Source organism: Silene latifolia, chromosome Y (genome assembly GCF_048544455.1).
Source record: "Silene latifolia isolate original U9 population chromosome Y, ASM4854445v1, whole genome shotgun sequence".
Classification (NCBI taxonomy): domain Eukaryota; kingdom Viridiplantae; phylum Streptophyta; class Magnoliopsida; order Caryophyllales; family Caryophyllaceae; genus Silene; species Silene latifolia.
Genome location: NC_133538.1, coordinates 205,982,146 through 206,007,911, shown reverse-complemented (window position 1 = coordinate 206,007,911; position 25,766 = coordinate 205,982,146). Strand labels below are relative to the sequence as shown.

General features: G+C 34.9%; 1 protein-coding gene and 2 long non-coding RNA genes across 12 annotated transcripts; 1 reads left to right on the top strand and 2 right to left on the bottom strand.

The window, feature by feature from the left end:
* The first annotated feature begins 1,004 nt into the window (after window positions 1–1,004).
* On the top strand, window positions 1,005–13,746 carry LOC141633464 (uncharacterized). Of its 6 annotated transcripts, none has more exons than XR_012538230.1 (4): window positions 1,005–1,314; window positions 1,452–2,041; window positions 2,405–2,635; window positions 4,536–4,633. It is a non-coding gene; the product is annotated as an uncharacterized LOC141633464 (long non-coding RNA). The 6 variants fall into 6 exon arrangements; XR_012538232.1 differs by having other exon boundaries at window positions 1,442–2,041; XR_012538229.1 differs by having other exon boundaries at window positions 1,005–2,041; window positions 2,405–2,470; window positions 2,558–2,635.
* Window positions 3,304–6,048, bottom strand: LOC141633463 (zinc finger BED domain-containing protein DAYSLEEPER-like). Of its 2 annotated transcripts, none has more exons than XR_012538227.1 (3): window positions 5,354–6,048; window positions 3,772–4,245; window positions 3,304–3,665 (listed from the first exon to the last, which is right to left on the bottom strand). XR_012538227.1 is itself a non-coding variant. In XM_074445927.1 (3 exons), exons 1-3 carry the CDS (start codon window positions 4,442–4,444, stop codon window positions 3,610–3,612), a joined length of 630 nt encoding a protein of 209 aa, XP_074302028.1. In that variant the 5' UTR covers window positions 4,445–4,538; the 3' UTR covers window positions 3,304–3,609. The 2 variants fall into 2 exon arrangements, 1 of the variants encoding a protein (XP_074302028.1); XM_074445927.1 differs by lacking the exon at window positions 5,354–6,048 and having other exon boundaries at window positions 3,772–4,084; window positions 4,184–4,538.
* A 4,229-nt stretch (window positions 13,747–17,975) lies between the features above and the next one.
* Window positions 17,976–21,565, bottom strand: LOC141633462 (uncharacterized). Of its 4 annotated transcripts, none has more exons than XR_012538225.1 (6): window positions 21,316–21,565; window positions 20,921–21,031; window positions 19,306–20,320; window positions 19,056–19,124; window positions 18,351–18,461; window positions 17,976–18,241 (listed from the first exon to the last, which is right to left on the bottom strand). It is a non-coding gene; the product is annotated as an uncharacterized LOC141633462 (long non-coding RNA). The 4 variants fall into 4 exon arrangements; XR_012538223.1 differs by lacking the exon at window positions 19,056–19,124 and having other exon boundaries at window positions 19,306–19,520; window positions 20,176–20,320; window positions 21,316–21,555; XR_012538226.1 differs by lacking the exon at window positions 19,056–19,124 and having other exon boundaries at window positions 17,976–18,268; window positions 21,316–21,563.
* Between the last annotated feature and the right edge of the window lie 4,201 nt (window positions 21,566–25,766).

Sequence of the window (25,766 nt, the reverse complement as noted above, 5' to 3'; positions counted from 1 at the left end):
TTTTAATTTAGTTGAGAAAGAGTCAAAACAAACTTGATTTCAAACTTGTTTCCATAAGAACGGATCATGGAACCGAATTTGAAAACTCATCATTCAATGCTTATTGTAATGACAATGGTGTAGATCATAATTTTTCGGCTCCTAGAACACCACAACAAAATGGAGTTGTTGAACGTATGAATAGGACCCTTGAAAGTATGGCTAGAACCATGTTGTTGTGTAGTAAATTGCCTAGGAACTTTTGGGTCGAAGCAGTAAACACCACTTGCTACATTCATAATCGAGTCATGATAAGGAGTATAACCAATAAAACACCCTATGAATTATTACGTGGAAGAAAGCCCAATATTTCATATTTTAGATGCTTTGGGAGAAAATGCTTTGTTCACAACAATGGTAAAGATAACTTGGGAAAATTCGATCCACGTAGCGATAAAGCAGTTTTTGTTGGGTATTCCGACCATAGAAAGGCCTATAAGGTTTACAAAAAACGAACCATGCTAATTGAGGAAAGTGTCCATGTCATATTTGATGAATCAAGTATTCTTGGACAGGCACAAAAAGAGGAGGAAGATGACAAATTTGAGATTGGTGTTGTGCGAAAAGATTTCGTGTTTGAGGATGAGGAAGCTCCAAATAATGACGCCATGCAACAGTCAAAGAGACGGTTACCTACTGATATAAGCAACAACTCAGGTGGAACAAACAGTAACAATGTTATTGTTGGTTCCTCCTCTCAATCAGTAAGGGTCCCAACGACCGCTGCATCCACTTCCAGAGCAGCAACAGTCCAAGACACTGTTACTCTATGAGAGTCCTCAAACACTGATGTGGAGCCATCTTCTGGCCAGCAAACAACCGTCACGGAGACTGTTACATCTGTAGGGGAACAAAACAATATTGTTCCAAGAAAATGAAAACATCAAAGCTCAAAAAAAGTGATAGACATCACTAAATAGACATCGACTTCTTAAAAATCTGATGTATAAACAAATAGACATCAGACTTTTAAAAACAAGTGATGTCTTTACAATTCAATATACATCGGTGTTTTTTAAAACTGATGTCCATTAAACACCACTTTTTTAAACATCGGACAAGTAAATATCTGATGTTCATACAATTCCCTAAACTGATTAAAATCACCCAACACGGTACCCAGCCAAGGCATTCCTTCATTTTTCTTCAGCCAAACTCCTCATCCCCTTCCCAATTTTCGAGTGACCATTCATCCTTCTTATATGTGGCCACCACCATTTTTCGTCTTTAGCCACCACATAATCACAACCTCCTGCCATCAACACCGTAACTAAGGTAATTCAAGGTTTTTTTTTCTATTCCAATTTTAGTTTACTGATTTAGGGTTTTTCCAATTTTGTTTTTGATTTTAATTATATTAATTATATTAATTTATGGATATGAGTTTATGCTCTAATTGTAGTATCTTCTAGATCTTGACAAAATTGTAGTATCTTCTGGATTTGTCGTGCCCTTGGACTTGGATGCTGCCACCGAGGTCTGTCCTCAACTTCACAGTAACCCAGATTCTTGAGTAATCTTCAATTAATTATGAAGCTGGGAGAAAGTTCTTCATGTTAAATTGTTATGGAACGATTTTATGACATCTGATTTGTGATTCGTTTGTTGTATTTGAATGATAGATCACGTAAATGTTTAGATCATATGGTGTTTGTCTTTTCTTCATTTTTTTCTATTATTTTCTATCTGTCACAATGTCAACCCACATGTGATGTTGTTATAGTTATACTGCAGTTATTTCTTAATACACCCCAACTATTTGTTGAAATGCCCCATTGAGTTATTTCAAGTTTTGTTGTTCCTTTTTCCTAGTTATATTTTAGCCATAATATAGTTACTCCCTACGTCTCATTCATTTGTTTACGTTTTTTATTCTTTGTGAGGGGTACCTTAATCAAAGGTAAACAAATGCTTGGATCGGAAAGAGTATAAAAGATTCAATGCTAGCTGGGAAACGTACCAGGCAGCCATGGATGCTACATGTTATTTCTTAGCTTGTCATGTAAGTTGCCATATAAGACTAACTACTATGGTTTCTGATAGATATACTAGCAAGAGCCCTTGGGATTAGGAGAGAGAGGAAGAACTTATGGTCTTCTTTTGTAGAAATGTTTCTATGCTTTATTACTCGGTAGCTTTTTTTTTGTTTCTTATAAGCTTCTGTTTTATACGTGCTGGAACAACACAGTCGACAAATCCCTGTCTACTCTAAAAGTAAAACCAATTGCTTTCTGTTTCTTTGTTTTATTTTCAATATGTAAATGATAAGTGCACCTATTATTGTGTTATCTTTCGTATATTGATTGTAGTAGTTACATCAAATTAAAATGTTTCATTATGGGGTGATTGAATTTGTTGGTATCAGGCGTGATGAAACAATTGCTTTCTATGTGGCTGTAAGAGGTGCAAAGGCTATGGAGCTCTACCAGCAGTATGATAAGGGCTAACTTTGATGATCTCATTACGCTTCTTCTCATTAATAATAGAGCTCCACCAACGATTGCTTTCTATCTGACAGGAGGCCGACAACTAGGATACGCCTAACTTGAACATGCTGAAATGGTTCAAAGTAGTGTTCTAGATTGATCATTCTCAGGTTTCTCTTTCTCTTTTTTATTTCTCCATTTTAAGAGGTTATAATGTTATGGGATCTCAATTTTAAGAGGTTATAATGTTATGTGATCTCCTGGCAAAATGGGTGGGACCCGAATAACCCGACCCGAAAAGGCTTACCCGAGACCCGGTAGTAACCCGAGATTGCATAACCCGAATATGACCCGAAACCCAAATTGACCCGACCTGACCCAGACCCCACCCGAACTTAGATGGACCCGAAAGTGACCCGACCCATAACGACCCGATCCAAAACCACCCGACCCAAAGATGACCCGATCCAAAATGACCCAAACTGACCCGAAACCAACTCGAATAAAGTTATCTGTGAAATAATCTCTTTATAAGTTTGTATATTGAAAATCTAAACACATATTTAACAGTTTCTATTATTTTTAGTGTTAAATGAGACATGACTAAGTAGGGTAATTTCTTTGTTTTTTTTTTGTTAGCAATTTTATTGTAGAGACTATTCCTCATCATTTTTCACTCTTTTTTTTTTTTTAATAATTTGTGCTATTTACACAGTTTCATTAAATAACCTAAATTTAGATACAGATTATCCGACTTGTGAAGTTGTGAGCGTATCCTATAGCAAAGAACTTGCCAAATTAAACATAACTTCTTGCAACCTCATCACTCATCCGTAGGTGTTAGTTTACCGGCATAATTGAACATACACCACCATACACGGCTCCACTACAAAGTCGTAAGAAAAGCTAGCAAACTAGCATGACATTCATTTCCACCACAAAGTGTCCAAATTACTTAATAAGTTTTTACAAACTAGTGATGTCTTCAGTTTCATCAAATGAAGGGCCAAGTAATATGAAGCTTCTCCTTATGAGTTTCGGAAAGAAAATTGTCTTCAAATCACCATGAATACCTTACAAAATTACCTAATACATAAACTTGTCCAAAAACAGCAAGCTTCATCTTCCTTGAATCCGTCTCAACTTATGTAGCAATGTTCCAATCCACCTCTGAACCAAGGAACTCTTCTTCATCGTCGGCTAAGAGAAAAATTACAATATCAAGTAATTAGAAAGAAAATGACCAACACTTGTAAATAAGACAAAGGTATTACAATTAATAGTGTTATTGTACGAGCCTACTTACCTTCATAGCCATAAAGCCAACTACGAGAAGTAATCAAAGCTTCTACATTTTCAGGAATATAAGAACTTCTCCATTTATTCAAGATCCTGCCTCCTATACTAAAGGTTGATTCAGAAGCAACGGTTGTAAGAGGAACACTTAAAATATCCCTTGCCAGATAAGCAAGATGACCGTATTTGATTTCATTTACTTTCCAAAATTCTAATATATTCAAATCATCAGTTCGATTAAGCTTAGAATCATCCAAATAATCATCTAGCACAGATCTTGTTGTAGTACTAGTGGTACATTCATACTCTTCATTGTCAAATGCCTAGAATAAGCAAAATATTAATGTTACGATTTATAATGTCAAAGATCATAATTCAGAACTTTAAAACTCAAAGTTTCCAAGAGGATATAAGGGACATACCAGTAGATCATGTTTACGCTTGCGATTACTCGGGTTTTGACTTGGCAATTTAGAGATGTTGCCTGGTATGTTAGTATTACAAGGACAAGTAGTGTACTCATCAAGTAGTTTTCGTAACTTAAAACAAAATATCATTAACCAACAAAGAAGCTTTCTCCTCATCCTCAAATATTGTTTGATAACAATATTTGAGAAATTGTTTTTTATAACGAGGATCAAGAATGACAGCGAAAGCAAACAAAGTGTTGTAGTCGTCACCATTAGAATGCAACCAATACTTATCAAACTTATCTTTCATGCTTATACCCATTTTTCTTAGATTAGCATCTTGAACTTTAATCAAATCTTTCAGGCACATCGCAATTCTCCAAACATTCTCCACATATCAGATGTTAAGCAAATACGCCCAGGCACAACTTCAAGAAGTTTTACTAATTCAGCCTTCAATACTAAATGTAGTTTCAAGCAATCGGCTTTTGCAGTGTTCCTACAGATGGTTATAACTTCACTATTCAGATATGTGTGAATTACCCTATTTCCCGAATGCTCAACCCAACGAAATGCATAACCATGTTTAATTATAGCTCTAGCTAACAAATCTCTGTAAACTGCCTGATCAAATATTTGAGCTTTACCTTTAGTCCTCAAATATTCCTGGTAATCAACACATCTTTTTAAATGCTCAATCATGTTTTTTGTACCATAACTAGATTCAGCAATAAAAGATGCGTTCTTACAATGTAAGCATGTTGCTCTCTTCTTTCCATCCTTTGTTACACTTCCGGGAAGTGTAAGAAATTCTTTCCACACTAGACTGCGCTTCTTGTGTGGTTTCCTTGTGATCAATGGACCGCTAACAATGGTAGAGCTACCAATCACTGTGCTGTCATCAACCTCAATATCATTATGGTTATCACCGGATATATCGTCTTCAAAAGTTACCATTGCTGTAAATAAAAATTCAAAAGAAAGAAGAATAAAATTAGATTTGAAACACTGGAAGAATATTTAAAGAATGCTCAGATTTATGGACCCCAATTCACCGACTAACAAGAATCACAATTTCTAATATTTAAAATTTTAAAGAATGCTACTTTAAACAATAACTATTAATTGAGCCACAAATTTGTAATAAGTAATTAAAGAACGCTACTTTATTAACGGTCTTACTGGATTTCGCTGTAACTTTTCGGTGAAAATTGTGCTGATGGCCCCGATCCAATATTTTTCTAATTTATGCGACAAGGAGAAAGTGGAAATTTAGTTTGTTCAAGTACTATTTTGATTTACAGATTGTATTCATGAAGGAATGATATGGAAAGATTGAGAGATTTTATTTTCACCATTAATCTTCATATGAGACGAGGAATATGAGAATGGGTTTATTTTATTTTACTTTCAAATACAGTAATAATAAGAGTGTGAATTGATAAGGTTTGATAATCTAGCTTTTACCTTTCGTACGTGCCATTGTGTTAACCATTCACTTTTTCTCTCGTCAACAACTCAACAGTTTCAATGATCAAGTTTCATGTGGCGGGATTTTTTCCCGCCTTATATTTTCTGTTCTTCCCGCTTTAAAATAGAATCCTAGGAGAATCATAGGATTTTTTCCCGCCTTATATTTTCTGTTTTTCCCGCTTTAAAATCGTGTAAAACCGTCTTATACAAAAAAATGAGAAAGTGGGTAAACGTGGTTTTAAAATATCCTATTTTACAAAAAAATCGTGTAAAACTGTCTTATACAAATATTTGTGTTTAACGCTTAATAAGGTTATCTGTCACCAAATATTTTCATCAATTTGAAATACTTCGTGTAACATTTTAACGAACAAAGATCGATAATGAGAATCCATTTCTTTTTTTAAAATGGTTTAATGATAATCTTTTCTAAAACTATCACTAATTCAGTTTTTAGTGATACAGAGTACCAAGACTACCAACTACCAAGGTGACGGTTGATCATTTGTCGAATAGAGTAATAGGTTGAGTAAAACCGTATAAACACAAACTTACCTATAAACACAAACTTACCTAATCATACAACATATGTAATACCCGTAATTTGGTAGGGTGCTCGACCGAGTGAGGATAGTACTCGATCGAGTAACTCAATTCCCGAGTCATAGAGTATCGTATAAGTATAAGTTTCATTAGATCTTGGAGTATGATGCTTGATTGAGTAACCCAATTCCTAAGTCATAGAGTTTCGTATAGGTTTCATTAGATCCTGGAGTATGATGCTCGATTGAGTAACCCAATTCCTAAGTCATAGAGTTTCGTGTAGGTTTCATTAGATCCTGGAGTATGATGCTCGATTGAGTAACCCAATTCCTAAGTCATAGAGTTTCGTATAGGTTTCATTAGATCCTGGAGTATGATGCTCGATTGAGTAACCCAATTCCTAGGTCATAGAGTCAGTCATAGAGTCTCGTATAAGTTTCATTAGATCCTAGAGTTGTAGGATGCTCGATTGAGTAACCCTTCCTAAGCCATAGAGTCTCGTATAAGTTTCATTAGATCCCCGAGTACGATTCTCGATCGAGAAATTGCCAATTACTAAGTCATAGAGTCTCATATAAGTTTCATTAGATTCTGGAGTAGGATGCTCGGTCGAGTAACCCAATTCCTGAATCATAAAGTCTCGTATAAGTTTGATCAAATCCCGGAGTAGGATGCTCAATTGAAAGAGGGTGTTACACGATCGAGTCGATGGCACTCGATCGAGTAGGCTCGCCTTACTAGATCGAACAATCCGAGTTATCATTACTTTGTCTATGTGCTAAATTGTATTCAATATTTCAATTTCAAAATTCAACTCAAATAGGTCAAAGAACGTATGAAAGTAAAATAAAGTACATTACAAATTATATTCAAACCAATAAATTGTTGAAATTTTTAAATCAAAAACCCGGTTTTCTTACGGTGGGAGTGACGTGTCTCCCGACTCAAAATCACCCAACTAATAGTCGATCGTATTTGAAATGATCCAAAGGTTATCCATAACGAATAAATTTATGTCATACTTAACATTATATACAATAAAATAAATGGTTAATTGCCAATAAGACTGCTTTTTACGTAAATAACTTTGCGAAAACAATAGGTATAATTTACAAATTAGTTAGCGTTGTAATTAATGACCCAAAAAAGACCCGATCCAAAGAGATCCATACCCGAAAATGACCCGATCCGAAGTCATCCGACCCGAAATGACCCAAAACCCGAATTGACCCGACAACGGTACATCCGATATTGACCCGAAACCCGAAACGACCCGACCCAACCCGATCCGATCCGAGATTTGTGGCAGACCCAAATTGACCCGGCCCAAACTGACCCGACCCGAATCCGACCCAAGTGACCCGTTTTGCCAGGTCTACTGCCAAGTAGTCTAGCCTCTTCGGCCTTGTTTTAAATATCTAGTCAGTTTACATATCGCTTTCTATTTTTGTATAGGTTAGTCGTCTAAGTAATTTTAACACATTATAAAGATAGAACTTTTTTTTTAATTGACTTTGGATAACCAGTTGATTGTATACAAATATTTGTTGGTTCATTATCAAATCATCTTGCATTTGTCATCGTGTGCAGTACTCATGTCAAGGGCAATAATGCATAATTAATTTATGGGTTTTTCTAACCTATGCCCACTAGGCATAAGATAAGAAAACAAAAATGGAAAGAAATAAATGGAAAGAAATAAATGTATTTATTGTAAAGAAAAGTAAAAGTAATAGGATATTCCAATTTCCCATAAAAACATCAATTAATTCTTTCCATTTTTGTTTTCTTATCCTATGCCTAGTGGGCATAGGTTAGAAAAACCGTTAATTTATTTATTTTTATGAAAAAAATATTTATATACATCAGATTTTTATAAAAATGCGATCTCTATATTTTGAAATAGACATCGGATTTTTTAGATATTTGATGTCCATGATATGAAAAGACATCGGGTGTTAAAAAGTCTGATGTTTATATGGCATATTGACATCAGATTTCTGAAAAGCTATTTGACAAATAGACATCAGACCTAAGTCCGATGTCTATTAGTCCTATAATGCACATCACTTAACTTAACATCGGTTGCAAATCTGATGTCTATTAGTGGAAAAGTACGATGTCTAAAGCGTTTTTTTTAGTAGTGAGCTCCCACCCACTCTCAAATTTATCAAGTGACTTGAATTCCGGAGTTAGAACAAGAGCCTCCCTCAACAACTTTGCATCTCTTGATGAGTTTTGTGCCCAAAGTGCTTTTCTCTCTCAAATCGAGCCGGCCAATATAATCGTTGCATTAACCGACGCCGATTGAATGTTAGTCATGCAAGAGGAGCTCAATCAATTATGACACTTAGTCCCTAGACCACCTAATCGTACCGCCATTGGTACTAGGTGGGTCTTTCGCAATAAGCTTGATGATTCCGGTGAATTTGTAAGGAATAAAGATAGACTACGATTAACTACGATGAAACCTATGCACCAGTAGCTAAGCTTGAAGCCATACAATTATTAATAGCTTTTACGGCTCACAAAGGCATTAAGCTCCTCCAATTGAATGTCAAAACCGCTTTCTTAAATGGATATTTGGAAGAAGATGTCTTTGTAGAGCAACCTCCGGGGTTTTTAGACAATGATATTCCTAAACATGTTTTCAAATTAGACAAAGCTCTTTATGGTTTAAAACAAGCACGTAGGTGTTGGTATGATAGATTGTCTAAATTTCTCATTGAAAATGGTTTTAGACGAGGTTCCATAGATAAAACATTGTTCTTAAAGCAACAGTCCAGCGAACTGTTGGTTGTCCAAGTATATGTCGATGACATTACATTTGGAGCAACAATTGAGATACTTTATGCTTATTTTTCGAAACTAATGAAATCGGAATTCAAAATGATTATGATGGGTGAGCTAAGATTTTTCCTTGGGCTCCAAATCAAGCAATCCAAAGATGGAATCATGATCCATCAACAAAAGTACATTAAAGAGATGCTTAAGAAATTTGGGATGACTAATGGAAACCCTCACTCCACACCTATGGTATCCAAGTCCAAATTGGACAAAGATGAGAAAGGTAAGAGGCTAAGAGCATTAATGAAAAGGTATATCGAGGTATAATTGGATCGTTTATCTATTTGACCGCAAGTCATCCCGACATTCTTTTTAGTGTTTGTTTATGTGCTAGATTCCAATCAATCCGAAAGAATCTCACTTTAAAGTGGTTAAACGTATTCTTCGATATTTGATTGTAACACAAGATCTTTATTTGTGGCATCCCTTACATTGTCCCTTTGATCTTATAGGATATTCCGACGCGGACTATGTGCAGTGTAGTGTTGATCGAAAGAGTACCTTCGGGGCTCAAAGAAACAAAACACGGTTGCTCTTTCAACGGTCGAAAGTGAGTACGTAAGTGCCGCACATTGTTGCTCACAACTTCTTTGGGTAAAGCAAAAACTTCTCGATTTTGGTATTATTTACGACTCCGTTCCCATATTATGTGATAATACGAGTGCGATAAATATATAAAAAAATCCTATTCAACATTCTAAGACCAAACACATTGAAATTTGTCACCATTTTATTCGTGATCATGTAGAAAAGGGCATGTTGAACTTATTTTTTGCAAAACCGAAGATCAAATCGCCGACATATTCACTAAACCACTTACAAAAGAACAATTTGAAAAACTTAGGTTACCAATTGGGTTAATTAATTGCATGTAACTCTTATGTGAATTCATCTAATCCCTTAAATGATTGACTAAAACGGAACTTGCTATCTTTTATTCTAGTCTACTCATTCCGTGTTATGTTCATAATCGATAAATCGTCTTTGTGCTAAATAATCACTCAACCGCATGACTCAACTCTTGTTTAATTATGTCACCTAACCCATTTAATAAGCCTACCTACCCAAAAGCCCAAACCCTAAAAACCATCCATCTCCCTTCAACTGTCGTTTCCCCCTCATCTCACCAACCGTTACCTTCATCCTATATATTCCCATCTCCTATTTTTACCATGGTAAAAACCTCACTCAACACCAAAGTTCCCACAAAATTAATCGACATGTCCCATCACTCGTCTTCTCATGATACAACATCTAACCTCACTTCCAAAACATCTGTTCCCTATGAAAAACTCGAAGGATCTCATGCTTTTCTGATCACCGACAAAGCCTCCAATGCACCCGAACCAGTGGCGGATCCACCATCATCCAAAAACGTCCTTCAATATGCTATTCCTCTAGCGATTGTTCGAAAGCGAACTAGATCCAGTGCTAAAAAGGGAAATCAATCCTCTACTTCAACTACCTCACCCGTCCTCATTAATGATGAAGAACCCGAGGAGGAGAATCCTGTTGATAAACAAACACCAGATGAAGAAGGAATGTCCGAGGATGCGTGAGATCTGAAAGTCCTAAGAAAACCGCTTCAAAAAGAAAAGGTAAATCCACTCGTTCTCTTTCCGATATCGTGGAGGAGGAAGATGATAAGGTTGATGATGTAGCGTCAAAATAAAAAGGGGCTAAACCTTCACCGGAATTCGGGGACGATAATGAGGTGGAATATGTGGAAAAAGAAACCAAACCGGATGAAGTTGAACCACCCAAAAAGAAATCGAAAGGAAAGCGAAAGGAAAGGGCTCGGTTGATAAGAAAGGAGGGTATTTGTCTCTAAAGGATCAAGTTTCTCTCTCGGGTAAGTGGGATCCAATCCGAGTCAAGCAACAGATTGAGAATAGCACACTCTCTTCCGAAATTAAGACCACTTGTGAAAGATTGATCTTCAAAGAGGCCATTCATACCTCTCGGGTATATCCATCTACTTGGCTCACCTCTGATAAAGCCTTCTCTGCCTTTGAGGAAGCCATTGTGGCTCAAGGATGGGAGAATCTCATTCAAATGGAAAAACCCGTGTTCGCAAGCGAGGTTATCCAATTTTATGCCACGGTTCATGTCCTTCCCAGCCTCAAAACCTTGAATGCCAAAATCAATGGTAAGTCGCTCTCTGTTTCTCAAGTTCGATTGGCCAAAATTCCGATCCTTCCCCATCAAGGGTACGATCTTACTCCCGCTAGCAAAACCTGGCCCGTCCTTGAATATGTCCCCCCCTCTGAAATTGCCAAAACTGTCCACCCCTTGAACCCCAAATGTTAACCCATTTTCCCGAACAAACACCCTGCTTTCCATAAATTATTGTACAATATGCTATGTCTTCTCACGATTTATCCCTCAAATGATCGTGCAAAATTGTCGGTTGCTCAACAATACTTGATTTACCACCTCATGACTCACCGAAAAATCAACCTTCCTAGCCTAATGTTAAAACGCTTTGCTATGATTGAAGCAAAAATCCAAGACCCCAACTACACCACCCTAATTTTTTTACCATACGGGATGTGGCTCTCTGTGATGCTTCGGTCTAAGGGAATGCTTGTGAAAGAAAGTGTGTGCTCTCAAGTGATGTTTGGTCATATGTCCGTAGGAAATTTGGGTAATATGTTGCTGGAAACTAACAAAGGTCAGTTGTGTTGCATCACTAAAAAGGGTAAGGCTACCGAGAAAGGGTCCTCAAGCAAAGGAGGGACCGTAGCTAGGGTTGTGGACAATTTTGAGGTCTTTGATGCTTTGGGTAGTCTTAAGAAGGATGTGGCTGGTAAGGCGTATGTGGCTTATCTCTCCTCTTTGAAAGCTGATATAGAGTTCATCAAGACCGCTCTTGATCTTCTCAAAGGAGATGTAGCCATTATGTCCACCTTACTCCAAGGGAAACCGGATGATGGTGATGAGGATAATGGGGATGCCTCGGATGACGATATGGATGATGACTTGGATGGTATCCAAGACTCAAATCAATGAACCTATTCCTTCCCCTTATCAAAACAGCCTACTTCTCTTTTGCTTATACACCCCCCGCCCTTCATTCCTATTAATTTGGTGGTGTACTAATTAAACTTTGTTTAGGCTTGATAAACTTCGTTTGAACCTTGTTTATGCCTCGTTTTTGTTAACCTTGTTATTTTGTTGCAAATTAGGTTATCTTTTTCGTAACGTATCATGCATGTTTTATTCTATGTCCGGGGATAGTACTTTATCTGTTTGATGATGTCAAGAGGAGGAAAGGGGAAAATCCATGTTCTTATTACTTGCTCCTTAATTAATCTCTTGATTAGTGGTGACTTAAGTATGCTAGTAATTGCTCTAGGATTTGTTAAGTCTCATATGTTTACCTTGCTCTTTTTTTACCTTCATAATATATCTTAGACTAACCATTTGAGGGGGAACTTATTAGGAACATTTCATTTTATGGGGCTTGTCATCATCAAATGGGGAATTTATTAGAACCTAATTGTTGATGATGACATGCCCATTTTAATTGTGTTTCAAAGTGTTCCATTTCAGGATTAAGTCTAACCTCCTAATCAAGAATTTATCAAATGCTCAAGGTAAAGAAGTGTTGATGAAGCTACCCAAGATTTGTGTTGTAATTGTCACTTATGTAAGGGTAAGAAAGTATGGTACTAAGCAACAGTTATAAGCAACGGTCTACTTACTGAGGCAACAGTAAGCAAGACTGTTGTTTAACAATGGTCTGCTTATCAAGGCAACAGTAAACAAGACTGTTGCTCTAGCTCGTGTCACTTGAAGAGAGTCTTTGGTTTCAAAAATACTCAAACTTCCAAGTACAAATTGCTGTTTTGAAATGTTCATTTCTTATATTTGAAGTTAATGAAAGGTTTTTTATTAAGAAAAGAATATCCCAATGGTATCTTTCAAAAGGTTTTTTCTCAAATTGGCTATTCATTTTATCATAGCTTTTGGAAAGAACTTTTTCTTTTTCTAAAATGTCCTCACTTGATTGTCTACTTTGCTTTGTGACTGATTTACAAAGACCTTTTAGGATAATGACAAAGCATCTTTTCTTCTTCTTCTTTTAGAAGAATGCTCCTTATGCAAACTTGGAAAAGTCAAAATATTTGTTCTCTACCAAAAGGTTTGACCTTCAAAACGCTAATTTGCTTCTCTATAAAAGGAGCACTCCTTCCCTTCATTCACCAAGACTTTTTCTGAGAATTTCAAAGTGTTTCGCAAAATTGTTTTTCAAAGAATTCAAGGCATTTCTTTCATTTGCAAAATCTTTCAAAGTTCTCAAGTGACAACAGTCCTTAATACCGTTGCTTTAAGTATCATGTTCTCTTACCTAGAATCATTTGATCAATAAGTTGTCCTTATCAATTCTTCTTGAATCAGTTTGAGGAAACGTTATTTTGTAAACATTCTATGTTAGAGTGTCGAGTTCTTAGACGGAGTAGTATTTGAACTTTTGTCGCAACCGGAGTAGGTTGTTGGTCATTTTTATTGTAAGGGATTTAACTAGTCGGAGTAGATCACTTAACTAATATTAAAGAGAAGATTGGACGTAGGCCCTTAGAGCGTTGGCCGAACAAATTCAAAAATCATTGTGTTGATCTCTCGTTACTTTTGATTCCGCTGCAATTGTTTTACTTGTACTTCATTTGCGTTTTTATTTAACAACGGTCCTGAATATTTTTACTTCTGGTCTGTAGCCTTAACCTCATTTGCTAAGACAAACAAGCAGCAGTCAGAACAACCGTTGTTTTTCATTTCAGCAATTTTCTTCAACGTGATACACTTCTAACTACTCGACTTATTTGATGTATCCACTTGTTAATCAACTTACTTTAAAACAATAAAGATTAAGTTGAAATTTTTAAATAGTACCTAATTCATCTCTCCCCCTCTTAGTTACTTGGAATCTTAAACTCTTTAATTGGTATCAGAGCCTTGTGTTATTGTTTTGTACTCCCTCCATACCACACCAATGGTAACATTGAGACTTTTCACACTTGTCGAGACACGTTTTACAACGTGAATATCTTTCGTTACACATTAGTAAAAATTATAAAAATTTGATATTCTTATAGCATTCATGACGATAAATCAAACAAGATCTCACATGACTATATTTTGTCTTATAGATTAAAAATAATATCGAAGATTCCCTACGACCATGAATAGTGCCAAGATTCCCAATGTTACCATTGGTGTGGTATGGAGGGAGTAATATAATATCACACGTTATGCTAAACAATATAACAGTCTACAATATCACACGTTATACTAAACAATATCACAGCTTACACTAAAAAAAAAAATCGAAAAAAAAAAAATTTGAAAAAAATAAATAAATAAATTCTTCTTGTTTTTTATAGTGCGTGATATTGTTTGCTGGACTCATGGACTCAATTATTTAGGTGGACTCACCGGATCCCACCTCTAGAGTTGGGATCTGGTGAGAACTCCTAAATATTTGAGGATTAAGGATTTGAATACAATATCAGAGCTTCTTCAATACAATATCACGAAAAATCTAACTTGTCCAAAAATAATAATTTAAAAATAATAATTTTTTTTTGCGCAACTATTTTTTTGTGTGATATTGTAACGAAATCCTCAATCCCCAAAATGATAGTGTATTCTCACATGATCCCATTTATATATATATATATATATATATATATATATATATATATATATATATATATATATATATATATATATATATGTGTGTGTGTGTGTGTGTGTGTGTGTCTCTCTGTGTGTGTGGATTCCGTCGGGAGATGGTTTCACCCCCAAAAATATTTATTTGCGGCTCCAAAAAGGGGGTCTTTTTCGGCGTTTTTTTATGTAGCAGCAAATGGGGGGCCGCAAATAGAAAAATTATTTGCAACGTTAACAAAACGCCGCAAATAAATAGCGATTTGCGGCATTTTTTCAAAAAAAAAAACGCCGCAAATAAATAGGCTATTTGAGGCGTTTTCCTGAAAAAAAAACGCCGCAAATAGGTACTAAATAAAAAAAAAAAAAATTCAAATAAATATCCAAACAAATGATTTAAATATAATAACTCTCAAATAGAAAGACAATCTTACATTATTTTTATTCATACATCAAATAGAATAAAACACATACAAATCAATATATATATATATAAGAGGCTTTTTTCAGGCAATTCTAGAGACTCTAAGTTTTTTGAAACACTCTAATTAAAATAAATACCAAAAATAAATCTTAATCTTAAAAGATAAACAAATTATAAAACTAAGAGACAGAGTTTACGAACAACATGAAAAGTGAAACTACATCTTATGCAGAGATAGAGTTTAAAAGCAATACTACAAGTGAAACTACGTCCTACTCCTGTGCTATGTACTATATATATGTATATAATCTAATAGCCTTGCTCACCATTCAACTCCTCCTATTCTTTCACATTATTTTCTATTTAATATTGAAATTGATACATTGTCTTTAATTTGTATGTGAGTTTACTGTGTGTGTTATTAATGGCCATGTGCTTATCTTCATTATATTTGCATTTTCTTTTCTAATATGGATTGTAATTTTAATGTTTCTAACGTTCTAGGTGGAACTATTTTTGTAGTTTATATCAACAGTTTAATATTTTTCTTTTTATTTCATTGTTCAGGTCACTTTCATGCACATGGTCCGTCAATAAAGGTACACCTTTTAAATTTTGATTTAATATTTTGTTTCCAGATTTACGACATAATCGCTAATTATAATAAATTAGCCCTTTGTAACAAAACAAAGAGGGGCATAGCATTTTTTCATTGCAGGCTATTTTCAAGTTAAGGGGCATAGTATATACTTGAATGATTTACACAAGATTGTAAGATTTTATATTGATCATATTTGTCGTGTGAAAATTCTTTTAACATGTTATTGTGTATTATTTGTTCATGTTTATATGATTCGAATGATAAAGTTTACATATTAGAATTTAATAATTGTCTTTTCATTTAGTTTGTTCAAAATATTTGATTGAGGAAGACGGAGAAGACATGAAAACGGGAAGATAAAGACCGCAAAGGAGTCCTACCTAACATTACAACAGTGAATATCTCCTTGTGCTTTTCATTCTAGCAGACCAACAGGAGCCAAAAAAAATTTTCAAGATATTTCATTTTATATATAATAGAAATAGCATATTTAATTAGTTAATTTTCTAGGGGGAAATATTACTAATTTGAATGTTTTTAAAGAATTTAGCCCGTGAATATATTCTCCTTTTATACAAAGGCACAAAGCATTTTAGAGACAAGAGATTCATTAAAGCTAGAGTTATTGCCTAACATATTTGTTATTTGCATAAATTGTAGTCCTGAAAAACCTTGCAAAAGAAGAAGATATGACTGATCCTTTAAATCTATATGAATAAATTTTTTGTTACTTCATTCCACATGTGACACGTTTTTATGCAAACCACTAACTTCATGTTTTTTTTCCTATTATTTTAGCAATAAAGTCCAACTATTTCGAACAACTCAATATGAGGAACGTCAATTTCATTTGAAACATGATTTTACTATATATTCTGCCTATGTATCCAAACTACTTCATGTTTTTTTTCTATTATTATCTATCACTTAGCCCAACGACGACGAGATGTTCAATCTTTGCGTATAACTTAGGTAGTACTAACTCCGAGCTACGGAGTACTAATCTATCAAGCTGTGATTTATACGAGATATTCATACGAGAACGATGATGGCCTAATGGTGCCCGTGTCACGATAATATGAGACATAATTTTCCTGTGAGACGGTAGATATCACAAGAACAATATTGTGACCCAAAAAAACAATATTGTGAAACCTCTCATATAATAGGTGGTTAATTTTATTTTATTTTTCTTTTTGTTAGTTATTAATGTGTTTTTTCAAATTAATTTTAAAATGAGATTCCTACAGAGGATTACTCAAAACTACCTCTTGTGAAAGATGCGGTCAAGATTAGCTAATCGTAATGTTTTTAAATCAGACCTCTACTATAGTGTTGTAACAGACAGACAATTAGAATGTTTAGTTTCGTATATGAGTCATGTCATATCAGTGTATGTTCAATTAATCACGACTTTAATTAAATTTTGGTGTCACATGCAAAATTGAGATTACCAATTAGTCTTTCCCTCCCTTAAAACAGATATATCCATCTTAACATTAAAACGAGTTAAATATTATTCAACTTATACCTATAAGATAAATTTGTTGTTTTTATCTATGTATTCTGCTTTAGTTTTATTGTAACTATTTGACAAAAGAGGGTTACCACATAGTATTAAATAAAAGGTAACATGTAGAAAACTCTAAATTTATTCTACGTAGAAATTAAGCTTAATTGCTCATCTCGCTCGATAAAATGTATTAGAATGTCTAGGTTAATCAAAAATGACATTGAATAAAGTATTTGTTTTTTTGCAACCAATCTCACCCAAATACCAAACCTGTTTTACGGTCTAAAATCATCAATTTTATCTATCTCACCATTAACACACATGGGCCCACCCCTTGAACAGTTTTAGAATGGATCGGAACAAGTTAGGGAAGTTGGGCATAGTTTATTTCCTAAAAAGTTTTAGTTAATGCGATTTTCCCAACAAAAACTCCCTCCATATCATACCAAAGTTAACAATTGTAACGTGAATATCTTTAGTTACACATTATTTAAAATGTATAAAAATTTAATTCTTATAGTATATCGTATAGGAATCCTGCTAAAGACCCAATTGCTAAGTCATATAAGACGGACATGGGTGAAGTTTGACATATAGGAATCCTTGTCATATTATAATTCACATATTCTCATTTGTGACGGGTATATCCGTCACAAACTTGCGACGGGTCAAATACTACCCATGTAGGATAGATAAATTACTTTACGATAGCAAATTTACGTTCTTAAATTCAAGAACTTACATATTCTACCACTTCAGTTAAAAATAAAACATTATTTAGAAACCGTGCATCGCACGGGCACAAAATCTAGTACACAATACTCCAAAACTAATTACAATGTCACTAAAATATAAAATTAAAAAAAGGAACTCGGGTTTGATTCTAATCCCAGACTTCTAAAAATTAAAAAGTATACTACGGCTATAGGACTCCTTCCTTCAACAAACCGGCTCTTATGTCACCTCTCCAAATGTTCACCGCTCAAATTGATTTTCCTGTAGTGCGACACGAAATGCCATCAACTATCAATTATAAAGATACTGATGAGAAATTTTTATTTACTAGGAAATGGAAATAACAGAAGGGGAAACTTCAATTACTTACAGCCAATAGTTCTTGTTTGCGTGGTGTTCGAAAATTTGATGAAGAATGAAGACAGGATCGGGAACTTTGCTTAAGTCGTAGGCAGGAACCGAAGAAAACCGCGTAATTGCACTGAAATCAGAAAATAACAATAAAAAACATTTCAGTTCTGAAATATAATCTCGGTTTATCCCCTCCATAAACTGCGTGAACTCTTAATAGTTCTTGTGGTCGAGACCATTATGGCTACATGTTTATTGTTGAAGGCCTACCCAGCTAAAATGAATTTCATGATAGTGATACTAACATGATAAAGCTTTGCTAATTCATAGTTGTGTCCCCTAACCAGATGTTGTGGGGCTATATGCCGAATCACAAGCGTAGGAACATCTCATAAAACAACAAGAACGCGAAAAAATACTCGTTTTTTATGTCACCTGGACAAGCATATTTTTCAGATGAGTGTTGATTTGTAGCATATTTTGTTCATCCTAGAACAGGCCAGATGTATGATGCTTGCAGGCCTATTGCAAGCTTCATTAATTCAGGATTCCCAAATCCTTATACATCTTGGCAGAAGGGAAAACTATGTCATAAGTTAAATTAGGGAAACAATTACTTACATCTGGACGAGTGCAGAAAGGAAGTCAAATTTCCACAATCAAACAAATTCCATTAGTGATAACGATCAGATTTTGACGAGTACAATTATCAGAGGAAACTTACATCTTATCCAAGTATGACAGACACATGGAGTAATAGGGAGTAATAGAGAACTGATGAGCATTCTTTATACTGCCAAAAAAACGTTTTTCTCAGCGACCCGTTTTAAGTTAAGCGTTACTTATTCTTATATATGTGATAGTGTAATAACTAGACCAATGTCAGCAATTGAATGGAAACTTGAAGCTATATAAATAAATCAAAAGCAATTAAATGACCTTCATAATAATACTGATGGTATCAAATTAAGTACCTTCATGTGAGCAGCAGTTTTGTCCTTGTCAGTAAAAACACCAGTGGACTCACCAACAAAATTTTGCTATATCTGCTACTGTTGTGATCAGTCAAACTCTTCTGATGTCGAGGCACCATGGCTGATGCCATTCTACATTCTACATTCAAGTTTTTGTTTTATTTTCCCTTGAAGGCTGGTGTCGAGAATTTTGTTGTTCATCATGGTTGTTTGACCTGCAGGACATTCAAAGTAGAAGACTTGTTCATGTATCTGCTTGAAGCATTTAGATGTTTCATCTCTTTTAGTAGCGAAAGATGAGATAATCTCACTTCTACTTCATGTATTTATCCATTTTTCTTTACATAAGATGTTACCAGACATTATTATGCTTTTCTTTCTTTCAATCCAGCATTTCTTTTACAAATTTCATGCAACAGTTCCACAATTCTTGTTCAAGCTAATCTAATCAGCCTACATCATTATCAATTGCAGGAATGTGGAGAACTAGAGAGACCCTTTATTCTAAATCGAAAGCATTCTTTACCTAACTCGATAAAAACGAATAATCGACATCAGCGTAAATCACATAATACACACAGTTATATTACTTACTTGTGTGACTAATTTGCAATTTTACAAAATGCAGAATGCTGGTAGTTGACAGCAGCATGTGGGCATTCTACCCACTTTGGACCACATAAAACGTGTGATTGATAATTAACATAGGATTCCAATGTTGTTTTTTTTAGTGGTCGCGGGTTTCCTAGTCATGAAAGTTCATCTACTACTCCTACGTTGCACAATGTGTAACACACAGGTGTCTTCTTCAATGTAAGCAATTAAGTCTCTTGCATAAAACAATTAACCAATTTTCTAAAATACCATAACCTCAGATGGATCATGCAAGGAGAAGACATAAACGGCGTATGCACTGGAATAGAAAAGTTTTCCTCGGGTAGTTCGTTCCTTTGCAAATGAGACATACCCAGAGCCACACAGAAAGATATCGACTCGTAGTCATTGATTAGCAAAACTGCACACAGGATTAAATAATCAATTAACAGCAAAACAAATGAAGATTATAAGGAAAACTCGTCTTAATCAGTATAAACAACCCCTAAAAAAATACCTTATTGCTGAAGTGAAAGAAGAAATGAATTTCCGGGTTATGTCATCTCTATGGTAAAAGCTTATATAAAGCATGGCATAAATGGAGACTAATCAGGAGACATGATGAAAATTCAGGCCAAGAAGAAAATTTTGAGCACAAAGATATGAAGAAAACAACCTGGTTGATGCAATCATCCGCACCCAAATTGAAAGCAAAGCTAATTTCAATGTTTTATTAAAAATCTAAGTTTCTTACACTAAAATCAACAGTTTGTGACATCTTAAGCACTTTATTATAGCACGAATCATCAAAACATCGATTCTATACAAAAGCCCTAATTCAATTGGACACCTTAATTCATAAAAATACAATATTTATTCGAAATTAATGGGTGAAATTTGCCCAATTAAGTTTAGCAAAAAACTTTGATAATAATCCTAATTAAATAACAGTAATTCATTTTGAAAAATATAAATAACAATCAAAACCAAGAAATTTCACTATTCTTAGAGATGAACTTACGAATGGCTATATAGAAGTTGACTTGAATACTGATATGCTTATCTTATTAGTGAACGCTGCTGGTGGTGGTAGTGGCGGTGGCGGTGGCCATGAGTCGCTGGTATGGTAAATCTGAAAGGGAAAGAAAAGGGAGAAATATGAACACGACCTTCATATATCAAAGAGAATGTTAGAGACCGAAACACAATAATTTAACCCTAACTAAGATTATAATCCAAAGCCCCCAATTTTCACAAACCCTAAACTTTGAACTACTCATTTGAACAACTCTTGCATGAATACAGCCAAAATCATGTTTATAATCATCTTAAAATGACAATACATTCAATAAAATCGAAACACAACTCAATTTTGTGTGATTCGAAATATGCGAAAATGATTATATTAGGGTGTACCTTTCAATGGATAAAAGAAGTTGGACGTTGTTCAGAGGAGAAGAAGGTCGACGGTGGAGAAAAGGGAGTCGGTGGGTGGTGGTAGGTGATAGATCCGTGGGCGATGATGGAGTAGGTAAGTAGGTTTGGCAATGTGACTGAGTAATTGAGGAGTGACTAATGAAGGTAGGGGATGTGAGGATGTTTATGTCCGCTTCTCCTTATTCAAAAGGGAAAACCATTTGCGGCGTTCCTTAATATAAACGCCTCATATGAGTTATTTGCGGCGTTTTTCAAAAAAAAAGCCTCAAATGACTTACTTTCTTTATAAAAAAAATAAAAAGCTAAATGTTTTTTTGCTGCGGTCCATCAAAAACGCCTCAAATGAGGAGCCGCAAATTAATGTTTTTCTACTAGTACATGTTTCACGCTTTGTGGCTCCCGTCGCAAGCGGGATGTGCACATTAATGGGCCTGGTTCGGTTGTTGCGATGAGCAGGGATTGTGATGTGCAGTGTTGCGGACAGGCATCGGCTGCGGTGGATTACCTGTTATGATAGGAACCTGACTTCTCGTTGCGATGAGAGCCATTGGTTACCATGGAGCTCAGAGTTGGTGGAGGTCAGTAATGATGTGTATACTTGTGTTATTTTATTGTACTTATCGTTTCTTCTTTCATTATAATCTGTTGCTGACCTTGTGTGGTGCTTGTGTTGTTTCTTGTTTTCTGTTACTTGTGAAAGAAAAGTAGATCTATATACCTAACATATTCATATATGTTCTATTTTAATTTGTCATAAAATTAATAAATAATCTTATGCATGCAAACTTATAAACAAAATAAAGAAGAAGCATTCATCCTTACATTGGAAATTCGGTTTAAATGGGCACAAGAGAGATCACCTTCTCTCTTGTTCTTGTGCTTTCCTTTTGGATGAAAAAAGACCCAAGTGTAGGATCTCTCCCAAGGATTAATACCCAAAGCACACTTTTAATAAAATTAATATTATGTATACTAGACAATATTAATTTTTGTAGAAAAATTGACCCAAAATAATTTGGTTTTAATCTCCCAAAACCGGTTGAGAGAGAAGAGAAGAGGAAGGTTTTTTTTTTTATCTTTCTAAAATTCTAATTTTAGGTGAATGAAGAATGAATGATACACTAACTACATTTTAGTGTATATTAGGTAAAAATAAGATGAAAAACCAAAGTGGTTTTTCATCTTCATAAAACCGGGTGGAAGGGGGGATTAGAGGGAGCCAATGCATGCTTGAGTTGTTCTTCACAATGAGCATTAGGGTTGCATGGCTAGTTTAGTAGGTAATCATTGTGTTTACCACTCACATTATAAACACAATATTATCCTTAATCCTCCCTTAATTTCGGTACATATAGATAATATGGACTCCATATTATCTTTGTCAAAATGTCAATTTGTCTTATGTCACATGTCATATGTTACATAAATTTGTTATGTATCTTTAACATATTAAAAATCAACGTATTAATAAAAATACGTCATATACAAAAATCGACTTAGTAATTCATAATTACTTGTACCAAAATATTTTACCAATTATAAATCACAACAATTTGTATTTATAATAATTCATTCAAATTTAATTGTTTCCTTAAACAATAATTTCATCCGAGTAATGATACAATTCGGTTTTACTAACCGTATCTCATTTAATCAAATTTCAATGAGATACGTAAATAATACTTCCAAAATCTTCCGTCAATTTTAAATAATTTAATTGACTCGTAATGTTATACGATCAATTAAATGATCAATTAAGAGTGTTGCCCTATAGGTATGACCTAGGGGATCAACTGATCACCACCGTCGCACGACAGTAATGTCAAACTCTAGTCGACCAATCATTACCGATATGTGTGGACCAATTGACAAGAAAAATACTTCCCAATCGTATTCTTTTAAAATGAGATTTAAACATGTGATCATCATGATCAACAGTTGATCGCATTATTGTCGGAGGACACATATTCCAACAATCTCCCACTTGTCCTCGACAAGTGTGCGTCACCAATTCTCTTGTCCTATTACTATCTCCCACTCAATGCAAGGTGTCTTTCGGTCGTACTTGCAAGTGATCATATCGAGAGTGGTTTCCTCGATCCGAGAATAACGATTGACCGGATTTATCCACCATGGATACATTCCGAGCGTGGCCACACATTTCCAGTTCATTACTCCTCGAGTGGCCCTGAGATATTGTTATAACCCTGACAAGGAGTGGACAATTCCTATCGCACTTATTCCCTTCAACTAGCCACAGCCATCATAACCCAAAATATGTCCATTTGACCCCATTTACGAAGGTCGTAGTAACACAAATCAAAGTTAATCTGAAACTGTGCCATCTTAGGCGAATAGTCTTTAGTCAAAAGAATCGGCTCGTTTGAATACTATAGTAGCTCTCGCCACGACCAGGCTATATAAATTTGCCGAACTCTATAAGCGGTCATAAGGCCCGACAAAAGTTCCTAACGATCCGCGAATGTGATCGACTAGTCATCTCACATGACTCCATGGCACTTGAACTTGCCATCAATCGCATCAGACTCTAGTCACTTCGAGACGTCACCTCATACAAGTGACTATGGGCAAATACAATGTTAATCCATGTTCACTTTATCGGGGTTCAATTGTCTCTACAACCCGGTTGGATATAACAATGTATAAGGTGAGTTAATAATAACTCAAACGACAAATGTCGACATCACACTCGGGTAGTCAATACCATATTACAACCTTGTGATGCATATCGTAAGTGTGTAAACACTTATTGATTGCAATAGAAGTTTAACATGCCATGTGTCCATGTGTTCAAACTTCTTATACTTGCACTTTCCTTTACATTCATGTTCTCTCTCATAGCATGAACCTTACCAAGTACACATCAAGGTTCCCGACCTTGGTTTCGGTTCTTTATCTTGAAAGAACTTCCTTATCGATTATCACATAACGAACGAATTTATGGTGAATGATATAACTTGTACTGATCAAGTACTCCATCTACACACAATGCACTAGGTATATGTTTTGTAGAGTCTTGCAACAATTTGTCAAGATGATTAGCCTAGCACTTCTTACAAGTCCTAGCATAGTTAGGAAAGATTACTTTTGAGTAACTTCTTATTCAACTAAGTATCTTTCCAAACTTCTTATTTCTCCTTTTGACTTGAAAAGTTTAGGATTTTCATAAATCTTTACGTGTGTTCGGATTTTCTATAATATGTGCAACCTCTTAACACATAATAGAGTATTCTCAAAACATCAAATCGCTCATCGGATTCTCCTCGAGAATTCATGACGTTTCTTGTATGGCATGCCAATGAATCATCATGCTCTCATGCATATGATTCACTATTGGACATGTGCATGATTATTCTAATGGCGGAAACATTAGTTACTAATAATCATGAGATCAACCGTTCATAGGTTCAATGAACGACCATGACTGCTAATGGCAATTCCATCTACATGAATAACCTATGTGTATGTTGATACGATGTGTATCTCTTAATACTAATCCAATATTTCTTGATGTAATTGGATTCATCATAGTCCATATTCATCCAAAATTGAAAACTCAAATACTTCTTTGTGAAAGAAGGTATTAGCTCGTCATTCTTCAATGAGTGATGAGTTGTAAACATTCAAAGGATGATGGCTCCCACTAAATTCCATGTCTTCACATGATAATTTCAAACTCCCACTTAATTCCACATGTTTCAAAATTGATTACTTAATCGAAAACATTTCAAAATTGGAATGTATGTTGCTTTTGCAAAGTTATTAAGATGAAGCCATATATGTTCCCATCATATCCTTTCAAAATTCCTATTTCGAAGAGGTCTCATCTTAACCTTATGGAAAGAGATTTTAAATCTCTAACACATTCATGTCATAATGATGTGTGGCAATGTCATTTATTAAATATAAGTAATATCTAATACACGTCCTTCAAAATATCCCATTTAGAAGGAGGTTTAACCAATTCATTTTCATAATGCGGTTAAGTAATGACATTTGCGAGGTTAAAAACTTAGCTATAGAGGATATCGGTATATCAATCCTTGCAATTCGTTCATAACTAGTATGTTACTTTGATTCATTTAGGCTCTTAAGTAAATCTCAAGGTTGAAACTATTGGTCAAAATTTTTCATAAACTAGTCAAAACTCTTGTTAAGACTTTACATTAGTCATTTTTTCTTCCAAAGCTTTCTTTTGGTCTCCTCGTGTAGTAATCGTGAGAACATACTCTTATGACTACATTACTTGGTCTCTTAAGTCATATAGAACTTACTTGAGACCATAGATCTCATCTATTTGGGTACACTATGTGAATAGATATACCTTCATTCAAATCATTCTCTCTTGCGTAGATCTCATTTACACAAGTACACAAATTTATCGTGTGTTGTGTCCTCATTTTTCTCCC